Source organism: Myotis nattereri (assembly GCF_964212035.1).
Source record: "Myotis nattereri genome assembly, chromosome: 6".
Taxonomy (NCBI): domain Eukaryota; kingdom Metazoa; phylum Chordata; class Mammalia; order Chiroptera; family Vespertilionidae; genus Myotis; species Myotis nattereri.
Window position 1 is genome coordinate 98,782,728 of NC_138081.1, and position 16,784 is coordinate 98,799,511.

General features: G+C 47.5%; 1 protein-coding gene across 1 annotated transcript in view; it reads right to left on the reverse strand.

Moving 5' to 3' along the window:
- Positions 1-16,784, reverse strand: part of PDE10A (phosphodiesterase 10A) — a gene marked incomplete at its 5' end in the record, with an annotated part of 120,422 nt that overhangs the window by 26,298 nt on the left and 77,340 nt on the right. Inside the window, 6 exons of the mRNA XM_081094360.1 lie at positions 600-742; positions 2,030-2,081; positions 3,898-3,956; positions 4,931-4,981; positions 6,429-6,584; positions 8,410-8,550. Of these exons, the coding sequence (XP_080950486.1) occupies positions 600-742; positions 2,030-2,081; positions 3,898-3,956; positions 4,931-4,981; positions 6,429-6,584; positions 8,410-8,550 (602 nt within the window). The remainder of the gene's footprint in view (positions 1-599; positions 743-2,029; positions 2,082-3,897; positions 3,957-4,930; positions 4,982-6,428; positions 6,585-8,409; positions 8,551-16,784) is intronic.

Genomic DNA, 16,784 nt, shown 5'->3' on the forward strand with positions numbered 1-16,784 from the left:
AAAGAAAAGAGAATCCAAGTTTGACTGTTCAGTTTGATTCCCACACAGTCCTGACAGTGCTCCCTGCAGGCTCGGACTGTGACAGGACGGAGCTCCGCTCAGGTACGTGACAAAAGCTGCCGCTTCCAGCACAAAGGCGGCTTTGGTTTCAAGAGGCAACAGGAGTGTCACGTGACTGACTACGCCGCCTGCTCAGTTACAGCACAGCGAGCTGAAGTCAACGCTGCAGGTCAGCGCCCACTGCGGCTGGACTTGGAGACCGATGGCCACGGGTGGGGACGGTGGGCGCCCCGTTTCAGCTCGCCTGCCCCGAGACACGGGAAACCTGCCGCCTCCATCCAGGCGGGAGCGCCTTTACCTACCTGGGAGCACTAGTCAGTTTTTCCAACATGATTTCCAAAAGGACCGCCTCCGAAGACGGCGTTTCCGGGGGGGACGCTAACGCTTCTCGGTGCGGCTTGGCCGGCACTGCAATGCCATTCCCAGAAGCACTGCCTTCAGGAGGCGGGTCCTGGTGGGAATGATACCACAGTGTGACAGGCGGTCAGCGCCCCTGCGGGAGGCACGGAGCGGCGGCGGCAGGACCTGCGCCTGTGTACCTGATCTCCTTGGTCTTCTTGAAGACGGGCCTGCCCTCCTTCACCTCCCCGATGTCGAAGAGGTCGGAGTACAGCTCCTGGTTCTTGTGGTCCACCTGGAAGAGGGCGCAGCGGTCGGCGTTCACCAGGTTCTTGGCATAGATCTAAGGACAGACCATAAGGCACGGCTCAGCCGACAAGAAAGGCATCCACTTCGCGTCAGAAATACATCCTCAGTTCAGCTATCGCAATACAATAAGGTAAGAAACACATCATTGTCTCAATGAATGCAGAGAAAGTGGAGGCTGAAACCCAATTATGACTTAAAAAAAACTAGGGACAGAAGGAACTTGCTCCATCTGATGAAGGCCATCTACAAAAAAACCAGTATCATTCTTAATAGTGGGAGACTAGATACTTCTCCTCTACAATCCGCAATAAGACAAGGATGTTCCCACTCTCAACCTCTAGTCAACACTGTACTGGCGGTTCTACAGGACAGTTACACGGGGAACAAATAAAGCTTGGACAGGGGAAGGTAAAACCACCACCGATTCTGGACGACATGATCCCGCTACAGAAAACCCTGAAGAGCCCACTGAAGAAACTACTGGGAATAATGACTTCATCACATTTGAAGGATACAAGATCAATACACAAAAACCAATTTTACTTCTATACATTTTCAATAAAAATCTGAACATAAATTTAAGAAAACAATTCCATTACAATAGCATTAAAAATATTTAGAAATAACTTTACCAAAATAAAACAATAGTTATGCTTTGAAAATTACAAACATTATTCGGAAAGTTAAGATAATGTAAATAAATAGAAAAAGACCCCATGTTCATGCTGGAATACTTAATGCTGTTAAGATGCCAAATTGATCTATGAATTCAACACAATCCCTATCAGAATCCCATCGGAATTCTTTGTATAAATTGACAAGTAGATTTCTAAAAGTTATATGAAATTGCAAGGAACCAAAAATTACTGAAGAAGAACAAATTTGGAGGACTCTCACTTCCCATTTTCAAAACTTTCTACGAAACAACCGTAACCCAGCCAGTGTGACACGTCCGTGAGGAAGAAAGACAGGTCGATGGGGCAGGACCAAGAGCCTAGAAACGAGCTGACGGCGGAGGGGAAGCAGCACGGACCTCCCTGTCAGGGAGACTCGGCCGGGAATTCCCAACCCAGAACATATGCAAAGGCATTTGAAGCCCAATGTTTTCAAAGTATAAATGTTTCCCATGCTCACCACTAAGCAATGAAAAACGCTGAGGTGTTTTTCCAAAATTCATAGAAGTGACCAAAAAACCCCAGGTGGCACCTCCAGACCCTTCTCACCCCTTTAAACGTTCACGTCTGGCACCTTAAACATTGCCCCATCCACTAGGCGTGAGTCTAAGGTAAGGAAGAGCCTTGGTAAACAAGCGGCAACCTACCATTATGTGCTCCAGCAGAGAGTCTATGGCGACGATGTTATCAAAATACGTTCTGCAAAAGAGGACGGGAAATGGTGAGTGACCTTAGTGAGCGCAGAGCGTGGGCCCTGGGCCACATCCCCGCTGTTCCTCACTGAAATGAAACGTGACCATCTGTGTCTGATTCTTGCCGTTCTGTGGAACAAGGCACAAGAGCATTTTCAAGACACATGGAACGTCGTTACTGACGTTAGCCCGAGGACTCTCATTTCAGAGGGAGCGTGAAGTAATTCTTTTATTGGTAAGTACAGATGCAGGAAGTCTGTAGCGTTTAAAACTAGGAAGGAATAAAACTAGGTTCACTACATGTAACACTGTCATTAATTTTTATCTGAAATGAAAAACATTTAAACTTGCTGCACCTCATGAATACGCTTAAGATGTAAATTTACCACGGAAATAAACTTGCTGCACCTCATGAATATGCTTAAGATGTAAATTTACCACGGAAACCCGGCACGTTCGAATGTAGCTGAGCCACACCGAGGCATCAACGCCACTCATCGCGCAGAAACGGCACAAACACGCCGGTGGGGCCCCCGAGGACACACCGTGAGTGTGCGCTCAGCAGGGTGAGCGGCGAGGCAGGGTTGTGGAGGTGGCTGGCACACACACCAAAACGCAGCCTCGTGAATGGAGGACCCACCAGTGCGCATGGCGTGCAGGGATGTAACACAGTCCTTGCAAAGAAGGCTTCTCGCGTGGGCTGTGTTGGCGAGGCATCTGTCAGCACACGTTTGTGTACATCCAGCGATGGGCTCATCGTTAGGACAGCGTATAAATAAGCCACGCCTTTCATTTAAAGGCGTCGTTAGCTGGAACACACTAAGACTGGGGCTCAGGGCCCCGCACCCTGAGGATCGCTCGGCCAGGAAGGGGGGAAGCAAAGTGCTGTGCCACAGGAGGGAATGAACGGGGCTTTGGGAAATTTACAAGAGATTCAAGCACATGGACAAGAGATGCCGAACGGCTTCCCTTTCGATGTGTTTTGAATAATATCACATGCCCCACAGCTATTGTTTCACTTTATCTCAAGGATCAGGGGATCCAAGAGGATCTCCTTCAATCCCATGTTTCTCTAACTTTATGTTGAAGAAACTAAGTGTAACACGACGCGGCGACCTCAGACTAACTAACTAGTCACGGACGCCAGGAGAGCGTGAGGGCAGAGCAGGCAGGCCCGAGGGCTGCTGGCAGCCTGGAAGGCAGGCCCGCTCTCCCCGTGTGAGCCCCGAGGCCCTGACCCCGACCGCACCTGCGCAGCCTCAGGTCTCAAGGGCAAGCACAAGCAAGACCTGTGCACCTGGGGCTCCATCAAGCGCCTGGACCTGCCGCCACCCCGCCCGGCAGTTCCTCAGGTCCAGCCTCGGGCGATGGGCCTTTTCTCTAAAATCCTGTCTCAGCCACTGTCCACGGGGAAATTAAAATAGTAACAATAGCATTTCACTGACTGGTATTTATAGAAAACGCCAGAGGTCTTTTTGGAAGGAACTACCTAGAACATTTCCTCTCCTACCCTGTGTCTGTACCATATGCATAACCCATGGACACAAGGGTTGGGGCAGGAGTGGGGTGGGGGGGTTGATGGGGGGAGAAGGGGACATCTATAATACTTCCAACAATAAAGATACATTAAAAGAAATACACAGCAAACGGCAAACGAGAACCATCACATAACTGTCTCCAGCCTTCCCCGGCAGCGTGAAGGAGTGAAAAGGGTGAGAACCAGTGAGCGAGGGTGAGAGAGTGCCCCAGTCCTTCTGGCCCGCCCACCTGCCCAGTGCAGTCACCAGCAGCAGCAGCACCCACCCCCTAAAGCGCACACTCACTTTGAAACGTCGAGGAGGAAGTCATTCAGCTCCGTCTGCTTGGCGAGGCCTCTGCAGAGCTGCCATATGAAACAAAGGCCATCAGGACAAAAGGTGTTTGCTTGTTGACAAGTAAACATTCCAGAATACTACTGACCTCGTTGAATGTAAAAGGTGTAACACAGTCGCTGGCTTATCATGTAGCAATACTATCAATCACAACTCATTTTTCTTGAAGGCTTAAATGTGCTATAAGCACTTCACACCTATGACCTCATCTGATCCCCACGAACACTGCAGGTTAGGGGCTGACTGAGTAACTGAGGCAGGAGGAGCCCAGAGCCTTGCTCAGACCCCCGAGCACTGCGGGGCGGAGCCAGCATCCGGTCCAGGCGCTCGGCCCCCAGAGCCGCTGGCTCTTCAAAACCCCTTGCGCTTGAGAAACTGGCGTGGACACATCTTCCACCCACTCTCTCGTGTCAGGTCCGAAGTCCTGCCCCTCAGCCCACTTTCCCACACTTAGGACTGTTCTCTCTATCCCCTGGTCCCACCTTGAGCCGAGCTGGCTGAAGGGGACTCAGAAAACAAAACACAAGGAGGAGCGGCGGAAGATACAGCGCAGAACTGTAGCCCGCGTGTCCCTGAGCTTCGCAAGTCTAGTTCCCACGAAAGCTGCAGTGTGTAGACGAGGGCATCTTTTCTGGAGAACCCGGGTCTGAAATTCAATGTTTATGTTTCACACACCATTTGGTGGAGAGGATGCCTTAACTTAGGAAACAGAGTTAGAGAAACATCCATGTTCCGACCAGTAGGAGACTGAGCCTGGGCTTTCGAGGGAAACAAAGGTTCTAATAGGACACATACCCTAGATTGCATAAATGACGGGCAACTGTATATAAGTAGATAAAAATAACTGCCACGTAGGTAAGCCAACGAGTAAGGAAATGGAAGTGCATAGATGAAGGTTTTAGAAATAACATCATCGCTAAGGTGCCAACAGAAAGCCCGCGGCTGAGGCCAGCGCCCCCGCAGGAAGCGTGGGACAGGGACCCACCTGCACCTGGTGGATGGCGACCGACGCCCAGGCGAGGTTCGCTGTCGCCACCTGAGGAAGGGGAAAGAGCCGCCATTAGCCAGGTGGGCCAGCCCACAGCGTGGAGGACACTGTCTGAGGTCACTGCACATGTGAATACTTTGCCAAGCACAAAGCATCAAATATGGACAGGACTTCCCTTTTATATTCCTCCTTCCTTTACAATGGAATCAAGTGCTTCCTTGTTCCCCTTCATTTTGAATAAAAAATAAAATAAATGGATTAAAAGAGCTAGAGTCCAAGGACTCTAACATAAAATAACTTGAATAGCCTCTAACAGCAACTCTAAAATGAGGAAGTATTTGTAAAACTTTGTTGAAGAGTTCTCACATTACTAACTATTCTACTTCTTGTGCTACCCATTCACCTGGCGAGTATTTACCAGGTGTCCACCAGGTGCCAGGCACTGTCCTCGGTGCTGAAGAAAGGGCACAGGGACACAGAATGGCTGGCTGTGGGGACAGGAAAGGAGAGAAAGCCCGGCCGGGCCGGCGTGGCTCAGTGGTTGAATGTTGACCTATGAACCAGGAGGTCATGGTTCAATTCCCGGTCAGGGCACAGGCCTGGGTTGCAGGCTCCATCCCCAGTGTGGGGCATGCAGGAGGCAGCCAATCCATGATTCTCTCTCATCACTGATGTTTCTCTCTCTCTTCTTCTCACTTCCTCTCTGAAATCAGTAAAAACTTATTTGGAAAAAAAGAAAAGGCGAGAAAGAGAGCGAGTGCGTGCACTGCGCATCAGCTGGCGATGGAGGCCGCAGAGGACCAGGGACTGGGACCGGGGACCGGGAGCGACGGAAGCCTCGGTGAGCACACGCTCCGGGGGCCGCCTGAGAGGCCACACTGGAGGTACCCCCTGCAGAAGGGGCTAGAGCTGGAAGGACGGGGACACACACAGGCTCTGACTGGGAGCCCTGCAGCCTTGCTCCAGGGGCTAGTGCAGGAGGAGGGGCAGGTGGGGGCAGAATGTGCCACCCAGGGAGTGGACAGGTGCAGCCGCTGAGGGAGGCTGGCGTACCCGGGTGTGGCAGGCATCGCTGCCGTTTTATGAATGTACTAATGAGCCGGTTCCAGCTCAGCGAATGGGGACAGAATGCACTGCCCTCCACGTGGGTCTGGTGCTGGCACCTTCACACAGGACGGACCGGAGGAAGCTGCCATCCTTAGGAGAACGTGAGGACCTCCAGAATGCGCGCACTCTCCGGAGTCAGCTACTGCTTTGTCTCATTTACAATAGGACGTACTCCTACTTTTACTGTTTCAATGGATTCTCACTTTAAAATGCCTAATTTCCAGTTTAACCAGTCCCCTCTCTAAATAACCACAAAACAAAAAAAGTTTTTTAAAAATCATTAGTACTAGTATCAAAAGCAAACTGTGGCTTCAACTATTCATTCCTTCATTACTGAGACGCTGACTGAGCCCTCCGAGGCCAGCCCAGCCCAGCCCCGCCGCCTCACCTCCTGCTGGCGCAGAGAGAAGGAGTCCTTGCCCCAGTGCCGGTACAGCTCCAGGATGCCCACCAGGTCGCCAATCGCCGTGACAATCGGCAAACAGAGAACGGACTTGATCCGCGTCCCTGATTCCAGTCCAGTGCCTCCCGGAAATCGTTCATCCTGAAAAATTAAATGGGAAAAGGTGTAAGTTCAGTACAATAAATGGAATAATGTAGTCATGACCCTTATTTCTGTAAGAAATCACCTCATACTTACCATCAATAACAAGCAGACCTTTTCAAGGAAAACCCTAATGACCTTGGCCCCCATCGGCCGTGCCTCAGGAAACGCTAGCCGTCAGCAGCGTGGCTCCTGCACAAACCAGCTCGGAGCCTACCTTTGTGGAGCAGGGCTCAACACACTCACACACATCAACCTCATGCATAAGCAAGAACTTTTGTAATGGTTTGTTAAGTATAATGTCACAAGTGAAAATTCAAATATAAATATCATATGAAAGAAGTTACATAGTAAATGTTTCTCTTTTATTTTGAATGTTAGAATAACACAAAATTGGATGTTCTTGATAGTCATTTTACCTGAACCTCAAAGACTGATATTAAATATTCAAGTCATCCAATAATTGGCAATTTTTTATCAAAAAACATTCTTTGAATTTAATAATTTTCTAGCTTAGCCAAATCTCTCAAATGAATTAATATCAAGAAACTTATTCTACTTGTTCAATTTCTGCTGTCTGCGGGATGCTTTTCATGAATCTAGGACAGCACAAAGCTACACTTACTAGTATATACTAGTGAATGCTTTGCCAAGCACAAAGCATCAAATACGGACAGGACTTCTCTTTTCTATTCCTCCTTCCTTTACAATGGAATCAAGTGCTTCCTTGTTTCCCTTCATTTTGGATAAAAAATAAAATAAATGGATTAAAAGAGCTAGAGTCCAAGGACTCTAACATAAAATAACTTTAGTGTAATAACAATACTATTCAAAAGCCTCTAGTATAATTTCCAAACCTTTTGAAAGTTTGCATATACAATAGAGCATTTTCAGATTACAACTTATACAGTATCTTAATACAGTATCTTTAATACTTTTTAAAAGTGAAATCTACTTTCCGTTTTCTTTTCCTAAATAAAATAACTAGTTACCTGATTTGTTCAAGGTCATACAGATAGTTAGAGGCGGAACCACAATTAAAACCCACATTTCGTGAATCTCATTTAGTTTTCCAGAGCAAATGGATTGCACCTAAAACCTGTTGGTGCACTTGTCACCTGGAGGGCTCCACTTGGTCACGGTCCCTGTACCTGTCCTTCATCAGTTCCCCTAAAACTGTGTCTACCCACAGGGTCCGCTCTGGTTAAAGGGAGGGCAGAACATGTGATGGGAGCACAGACTCGGAACCTCAAAGGCATGTCTCTAGGACCCGGGCCGCCACCGTAAGAGCATGCCAGGCCCCCTCTGGGAGGTGGGGGACACGCCTGGAGAGCCGAGGCCACCTGAGGCCCACCAGCTCCGAGGTGGTAGCCAGCTGATGGCAGCTGTGTAAGCAACCCAGCCAGACCCGGCCCAGACCAGCAGGAGGGCCCGTCCAGACTCATGGGGATAGCAGGTGGTTGTTGTGTGACACCCAAATTGAGGGTCATCCGTCCCCCAGCGATGGCTATCCATTCATGCATATCCTGCTAGGATGTGACATACAGACAGCTACCATTTAGTCTGCATGAGGATAAATATACATTTTTATGATTAACTGGCATATGTTCAAATAAAAATTATTTGAATCTAGCACTTAGTGTTTAAGACATGGTTTTCTGAGCACAAAAACTTTGTTCACATACAAATTCATTTATTGACCTATGTCATGCTTTGATGCTTTAATAAATGACTTAAATTATACCATCGACGTGGTAAGTCTTCTCTCTTAATTAACACCTCCCCCCACACCCCAAGGGGCGGCACGCAGTGAGGAGCCACGTACCCCAAGGATGTCTTCCACGAGCAGCGTCTTCCGGGACTTGGCCACGTAGGCGGAGGTGGTGGTGCCCTGGGCGATGGGCCCCGCGGGGATGAGCCGGGGTCTGCCCTCCTTGATGCCAGGGGGCGTGAACACGCACAGGCTCTGGGAGAAGAAAGAACAGGTTTGTAGGCTTTCGTGCGCCCTGGCACGGGGCAGAGACTCCTGGCGTTTCGTGACAATCCCGAGAAGGCTGGGCGCTGGGAAGAGCAGACAGGGGCCAGCCTGGAGCGTCTGAGCTGAAACTCTCACATCCTCGCACACAGCACAGGCGAGATGCAGGACTTGAATGAATGAACGTGCACAGAAAGGCTCTTAAAATAGCCTATTTTGGTATCTACAAATTAATGACATGAAAAAATAGGAAGCTGTCCTTGGGCTCAAGATGGTGTCTGACAAGAACCAGGCCCGCCCGCCCTGCAGCCTGGGCCCCGACCTCCAGCGGGTCAGTAACAACGGTCAGAGGATGCGGCTCCGTCCCTTTCCTGGAAGCCTTGCTTTCTCAGAGCCTTGTCTCATCTCACACGCAGTCCCTCCACTCTGTGAACAGGCCGCCCGCCACACGCCTGTGACGGCCGCGCAGGACAGGGGTAAAGACGCTGCTCTGCACGCAAGTTCTGGACACGTCTGGAGGCACCTGCCCGTCAGTTGACTGGGTGGGAGAGTCCAGTTCTCACATCATTTTCAAATAAAGGTTTTTAAAAATATGATCCACTATTCTGACTAAACCAAATCATATTTCAAAGAACTACCTACTAAACCAGAATCAGAATCGCTCGCCTATGGGCATCCCCTGGGCGCTGGGGCAGCACCCTGGCATGACTATATATAATAACTACACACCCTGTGTGAAAACCGCTGAGGTTCAGGGGATGTCTCCCAACCGACTTCCATCTTCGGTTGGATTGCTGGGACTTCCAGGTGGAAGGCCTGGAGCATAAATATCAGACCACCTCTCACGCCAAACACGTCCCTCTGAGCTCAGGCCACCCCTAAGCTGGCTCTGGGTAAAGGCAGGAGTTGGGTGTGTTTATTAACTTCTTAGTTGAGTGGTTTGCAAGCTTTGTAATGTCAGAGACCCCTTTTTCGCATAAAATCTCATCTATAATCACAAGGAAGTGAGCCGCATACACCTGGCCCCTCCCCGACCGGGAGCAGGGAGAGGAGGGGTGACGCCCCGGCTGCCTTACACAACACCTTCCGCAGGGGCAGCTCCGCGACAAACATTTCCATTCACAAGAGCATCTACCTCAGTCAGGGCAGTGCTTGCGTAGTATTGGCTATTGAGTATGTGCCTGTGAAAATATATTTTAAGTGCTTCTATTTTAAAGTATTTAAATACAAGTTACACACGTTAAAGATTTTGAACATTTACATTGCTCTATAGAAGATGATGAATAACAATTGCACCCCATTTCTTTTTTATTTTTTTATTTTTATTTTTTATATATTTTATTGATTTTTTACAGAGAGGAAGGGAGAGGGATAGAGAGTTAGAAACATCGATGAGAGAGAAACATCGATCAGCTGCCTCCTACACACTCCCTACTGGGTATGTGCCAGCAACCAAGGTACATGCCCTTGACTGGAATCGAACCCGGGACCCTTGAGTCCGCAGGCTGACGCTCTATCCACTGAGCCATACCGGTTAGGGCCCCACTTCTTTTTAAAGAGGCCAGGAATCAGAATCCCTGTCTGTAAGTGGGGATCATTCTATTTGCATATGGCGGAGGCGGCAAGGCCTTGGCTAGACCTACTGCCTCTCCTCGCAGTAATTCCGTGTGCGCCGAGACTGGGCGGAGCGCAGAAACAGGAGTCAAGAACAGGAAGAGATGATTTCAAGGCAGAAATTTACAGGACGCGGTATATTTAGCTCGAAGCAGGGGCTTTCCCAAGCCCTGGGCAGTTCATCAGGAGGAGATGCCGGCCTGTCCCGTCTCCGCCGCCGCCGGGCTCAGGAAACGAACTGCAGGTGACCCGCGAGGCGCGGCGGCTCTCGAGGAGCTTCCGGGCCGGACGGACGGAGAGGCAGTTCCCTGCGAGCCGCTCTGACTTACTATCGCGGCGCTGACTTGGCTGCTTGTCATTTTGGATGACTTTGCTCTGTGCGCATTAAGAATGGGTTTAATAATATCTTCACATCATACTTAAAACAGGATAAAAAAGCAAGTCTGAAAAAACGATTTAGTGGGAAACAGAACAGACTCACAATCTATCTTAAATACCTGATGTTTAATGAAACGGGAATGTGTGATTCGCTACCACCAACTAAACTGGCAGTTCTACTTCCCTTGTTCTCATTTTCCTTTCCATATGCAATTCAAAGGTCCCTTTATTCATGAAACTTCACTTTATGGGAAGGCTTTAGTTCACAACCAGTTAAACCTCAGAAACTTTTTTAAGATGAAAAATTATTTAGCTGGGCCGTTATTTTTCCTAGGAGACGCTAGATGGCGCTAGGTAGTAAATGAACTTGGGTCCATGAAGATGGCAGGAGCTCACACCCACCTGGAACTGGAAGTAGGTGACTTTGTTCGCACATTTCTTAAAAATAAACCTTCTAAAGTTTATTGCACAACTGAAAAAGTCACATAATTACTATAAACTACTGGCTCCAAACTGGCTGCTAAAACCAACAGGCGAACAGCTATCTAGGAACTTACTTGATGTATTAAAAACTTTGAATGTATTATTGGACTCTACCAGGCGTTCAGCTTTTACAAAGAGCTCTGATGGAGACCACCAGCACACTAATGATAACACCATGAGGCATGCCAGGTACCAACCAGCTGGGGCATGTGAGCAGGCATCGAAGACAAGAACTGTAAGACCACTGAGGGGTGAACTGAGCCCATCTTCATCGTGGAAACACTGGTTTTGTCCCACAGCGTTTCTGGAGCACCTGGCAGTGACGTGCCAGGCGCTGCTCTGGCCGGAACTCAGCGGCACCTACTTCCTCTCCCAGCTCCCAGGTCCCACAGGTTCACTTCTTCTGCCCCAAAAGGCCTTTGTTTCCCCTTATCTCCTGAGCAAGGTCTTCCAAGCTCTGCTCAACAGGGCCAATCAGCCAAGCTGCTTTTCATGGACCCACTCCCAGCACCCCATCCAATGCAGGGACTCGGGGCACCGCGGGCTCCTCCCTGATGACTTCAATGCCACGTGCTGGGATTCAGTGTGGATTTCCCCGTTTCCCTTCTGGCTGCACGTGCCTTGATGACAGAAAGGACTTGTTCTTTGCCTTTGTCTGTCCTGCATGTAGCAGCGTTTTCTGGTGCCTTGCAGGTGTTTACAGTGGGATGATGAATGAATAACATTCTCGTAACATTTAAGCAATGCAGGTTAAATGAACGCTTAGAAAATGTGAGACTCTTGTCAAAGTCACCAAGCGGTGAACTGCACTCACCAAATCTGCCTCCAGAATCAAACTCCTGTGAAAACCTATGTAAACAGTGTGTTGAATGAACGTCCTGCTAGTTTTTAGTAAAGCCTTATTTTAGCACTGTTTTCAATGTCTTCCACTTACTGGTCTACGTTTTCTATCATTGTTTGCATTAAATAGAGTAACTCAGTTTCCTCGAAAACTGTCCATTTTATTTAGACTTTCACTTTTATCAGTCCAAGTACCCTCTCGTATTTTCACTGTAACCACTGTTTTGTTATTTTTAAAATTACTAGGCATATATAATGGTTTTCTCTTCTTTGTTAATTAGGTTAACAGTGGCTTATCTTAAAGTATTTGGGAGTTCCGTGTGTATACAGATTTTTTTTTCTGTATCCATAGGTTAAACTGGTCAATCCCAAGAGGCAGGGATTTTAACTGACGACAGTGCTTCTGGTATCCAGGACAGGGTGTGATCAAGCCCAGTAAAAAACGTGTCCGAGCAATATATCCACTTATTTTTGTTCTCTTATTTATTAATATCCTTTGAATATTATTTATTCACATCCTTAAAGTATTAAACATTTTTATTTATTAATGTTCCAAAAATGAATAAAAATGTTTAATACTTTAAGGATGTGAATTTTCCACTGTGAGCTAAGTTTGTTCACAACTTTAGCAATATTGTAATCCAAGTTCATCAACATTGTTCTCCAAATATTCCACTCACTATATTTGTTTTCTTTTCTTTGTTCAAAGAGTAACTGGGCTTATTGTTAATGTTTAAATAGAAAGGTTTAATTTCCTTGTTTTCGGCCATTACGGGGATCTGAACTTCTTAAATAGGGGCTACATACATCAATGTAGGATATGACTTAAAGAAAGGGAACCCCAAGTTGGTAAATCCTAAAATAAGATACTGAATTAGATATGTAACGTTTCTGATCTGTCAGCAACTAAAAACATGCCTGCATTTTCTGCCCATTTTCTGTGACTGTTTTGTGTTATCAATTTCAATGTTCCAATGTTTATTGTGTAAACTTCGGGGAGCTCGACCTTCACTGCAGACTGAGCCCTCGAGGAATCAGGTGACCTCCTTTTCCAGCCTAATCCTCCTCTCCCTCCAGCTCAGCTCTGCTCTTGCCCTCGTGGCACGTGCCCTCTCTCCTCTCATCTCTCGGGAGCAGGTGCTCCAGCTGAAAGGTCCTTTTCCACTGGGCCTGCTTTGTCGACATGTCCCTCTACAAAACAGAAGGAAGCCGTGGGGGGGGTTTAACCTGACTTACATTTTTTTTTCTTTTAATAGGTGGACCTATTCTACTTGTAATTTTGTTGTGACATATTTTTATAATGAGTTTCATAATCATATTTGATGTTTTATTCTTAGTGTTTTAATGCTATTTAGCTTGTTTTCTGTAACTTTGTGTTTTCTTTACATTTTTCCTCTCTTGCAATATGAATGCAGATATTTAATTATACTACTGAAACTTCTGATATATTTAAATATTATTTAAAATTATGTTTCTTGATACATCAATTTCAGAAAATTATTTCGACTCATTCTCATTCATGAAAAAAAAGAATACTTTTATAAGTATAAGAATTTTATAATTCCTTCCATCTCTATCTCAATCCATGGTACTTATTGATCTACACGTAAAAATTTTATCTCAGTCTATTTAGATTGTATATTGTAATTTTGTCACCAAAGCATATACATTTTGTTTTCAAAGTAAGTTATTTAAGAAAAGCTTTCTAACTAACTATGATTCAAAATCCATATTCAATCTTTAAAAACATTGATAAACTTTGTATATGGTAACTTTCATGTGCAAAAGGAAGGAATGTAAGGAAATATACATGCATCTGCTCATCTGTGCAAAGAAGTGTTTTATTTTATTTTATGGGGTTATTGGCTTACATTGCAGAAGTATGTCAACATCTGTTGCAAGCAATATGGCAGATGAGATCATTTGATGCTCCTGAAAAGAACAACTTTAAAATGATGTAAAGGCGGGTGTAGAAAAATCTGTAGATCTTTTATAATGCAGTGCTGGGCTGAGGAGGAAGGAGGACCCACAACCATCGAGAAGGAAGTGTGGACAGGGATTCTGCACATAAGCCAACCCCAAACTGGAAGTAGCAACCAAAGCTCGCCATCTCGACGTTCCCTCGGGAAAGCCGCCTGGGGACCCGAAGACGAGAGGAAGCCTGGTCCTCTCCAGGGAAGGCTCATGGGAGACCCTGCCTGGGGCCACGGCCAGCAAAGGGCTGCCCCAGCTGAGGCTGAAGGGCAAACACACTCACCGCCGCAGGGCCCCACCCGGAAACCAGAGCCTCTTGCATCTACTGCTGGAGCCAGAATGGAACTCTCCTCTGAGAAAAGTAACTGTGCGTCACGTGGGCGGAGACTGGACCATACACCGCTTTGTAGAACGAAAACAACTCAAGGAGATGATCTGGTTTAAATGGTCTTGGACTGGCCACGCCTTCCTCGGGTGATAGGCAGAAACAAATACATAACCTGTCTCTAGGAAAGAAACCGCAACATGAGCTTAAAGAAACAAATACAGCCCTAACCGGTTTGGCTGTGGATAGAGCATCAGCCTGCGGACTCAAGGGTCCCAGGTTCGATTCTGGTCAAGGGCATGTACCTTGGCTGCGGGCACATCCCCAGTAGGGAGTGTACAGGAGGCAGCTGATCGATGTTTCTAACTCTCTATCCCTCTCCCTTCCTCTCTGTAAAAAATCAATAAAATATATTTTTAAAAGAAAATAATTTTTTAAGAAAAGAAACAAATACATAACCTGCCTCTAGGAAAGAAACTGCACCATGAGCTTAAAGAATGCCCACTGTGGCCCTAACCTGTTGGGCTCGTGGATAGAGCATGACCTGTTGGCTGAAGGGTCCCAGTTTCGATACGGGCCAAGGCCAAGTACCTTGGTTGTGGGCTCGATCCCCCAGTAGGGGTGGTGCAGGAGGCAGCTGGTCGATGTTTCTCTCTCATCGATGTTTCTAACTCTCTATCCATCCCTCTCCCTTCCTCTCTGTAAAAATAAAAGTATATATTTTTTAAAAAACACCCAATGTAAAAGGCCCAAGGAATAATATGATTCACGGTTAAAAATGGGAAACATAAAACACATGAGGAAATAAGTCACTTTCTATAAAAGATGGAAGAAATGAAAGCCAGGAAGCTGTAAATTCAGAAAGAATATAAAACAATATTAAAAAGGTATAATTCATCTATTTCAAGAAATAAAAGATAAGTCCAGGGGATAAAACACTATCATGAAGGACTCAGACAAATGGAAAACAACCAAAAAGTGACTGTATCTAGTCAATCTACAGAGATGACATAGACCAACGTGAACCCTTTCTCCAGACACAGCTTCTTTAAAGAGCATGTGAAACAGACACATTCAGACAGGCAACCACGGCTTCCAGCACAGGTTCTCGTTTAGGGAAATCCCAGGGGCCAGAGGAAGGAGGACTCCAGATGGGAGAGCAGAGATGCAAGAAGTGAGAGCGAAGGGCAGGGGCAGACACAGCTAAGGAGACACTCAGGGGAACTTCACAGTTCCCACCCACAGAAACCAGGCTGTGAGGCAGCCAGGGCCTCGCCCCCATGTCGATTACACAAACGGGAAAATACAGCCACCCCCACCTCCCATTCACCTCCCAGGAGACCAGCCCTCCGCCTCCATGAAGCTTATGTTCTACCACGCAAATCACAGCTACATGGGCAATGACAGCCTCCCTGAGCTCCGAGAGGAACCAGGTGCCATTAGGAAAGTGTAACACGGTGTGACCCAGGAACCCATAGAAAGCTGCCATCTGCTGGGACCCCTGCTGCCACCCCAGGGGTCCGCCATGGCACAGGGCACAGCTTTCCTTAGGTGTGGGGACAGCAGAGGTGCAAGGCCCGGGACCAAGAGAGAACACAGCACATCAGCTGACCTCAGGAGTTTAGGGCAAGGAGCCAGAGGAATGCGGAGAGGATGTGATGTCATCCTCGACCAAGTTACAAAGGTGGATGATGAGTAGGGTGAGAGGATCCTGATCTCCATGGTAACAGCTTGACTCCTGCAGATGCAAAGCACTTTCTCATCACAGCAGAGGAGGCTACTTCCGAGGTCAGCGTAGAAAGGAGCCCACAGGCCAGGCAGTGCAGACACAGTGGAGTAACTAAGAATGACACTCAGCTGTGCTTTCACTTTCCACCCGGCCGCCATGGCTCCGGGGTTGAGCATCGACCTATGAACCAGGAGGTAACAGTTCAATTCCAGGTCAGAGCACAGGCCCAGTTTGCAGGTTCGATCCCCAGTGTGGGGCGTGCAGGAGGCAGCCGATCCATGATTCTTTCTCATTATTGATGTTTCTCTCTCTCTCCCCCTTCCTCTCTAAAATCAGTAAAAATATATTTAGCCCTAATCGGTTTGGCTCATTGGATAGAGCGTTGGCCTGCAGACCCAAGAGTCCCAGTTTGATTCCAGTCAAGGGCATGTACCGTGGTTGTGGGCACATCTCCAGTAGGGGGCGTGCAGGAGGCAGCTGATAGATGTTTCTCTCTCATTGATGTTTCTAACTCTCTATCCCTCTCCCTTCCTCTCTGTAAAAAATCAATAAAATATATTTAAAATATATATATACATATATATTTTTAAAAAATACAAAAAGAACATGGGTCCGGAATCTCGATCCCCGCTCTGAGAGCCCAGCCCTTCTTGGGGCTCCCACACACTGTGACCCCACGGCCTCTGCGGCCGCCCTACCCGCCTCTGCCAACTAGGTCTCCTCACTGTCCTTTCTCTGAGCAGAAGAGGCCTCCCAGAGCGGCGGCCTCAGTGTTGGGGTTCCCATCACTTCCTTTCAGGTGAACAGCCGGAATGCTGAGGCCCAGGTCCGGGTTTGGCAGAGTCTGAATGGCCCAGGGTGGGTCACAGATAGCTGTGCCTG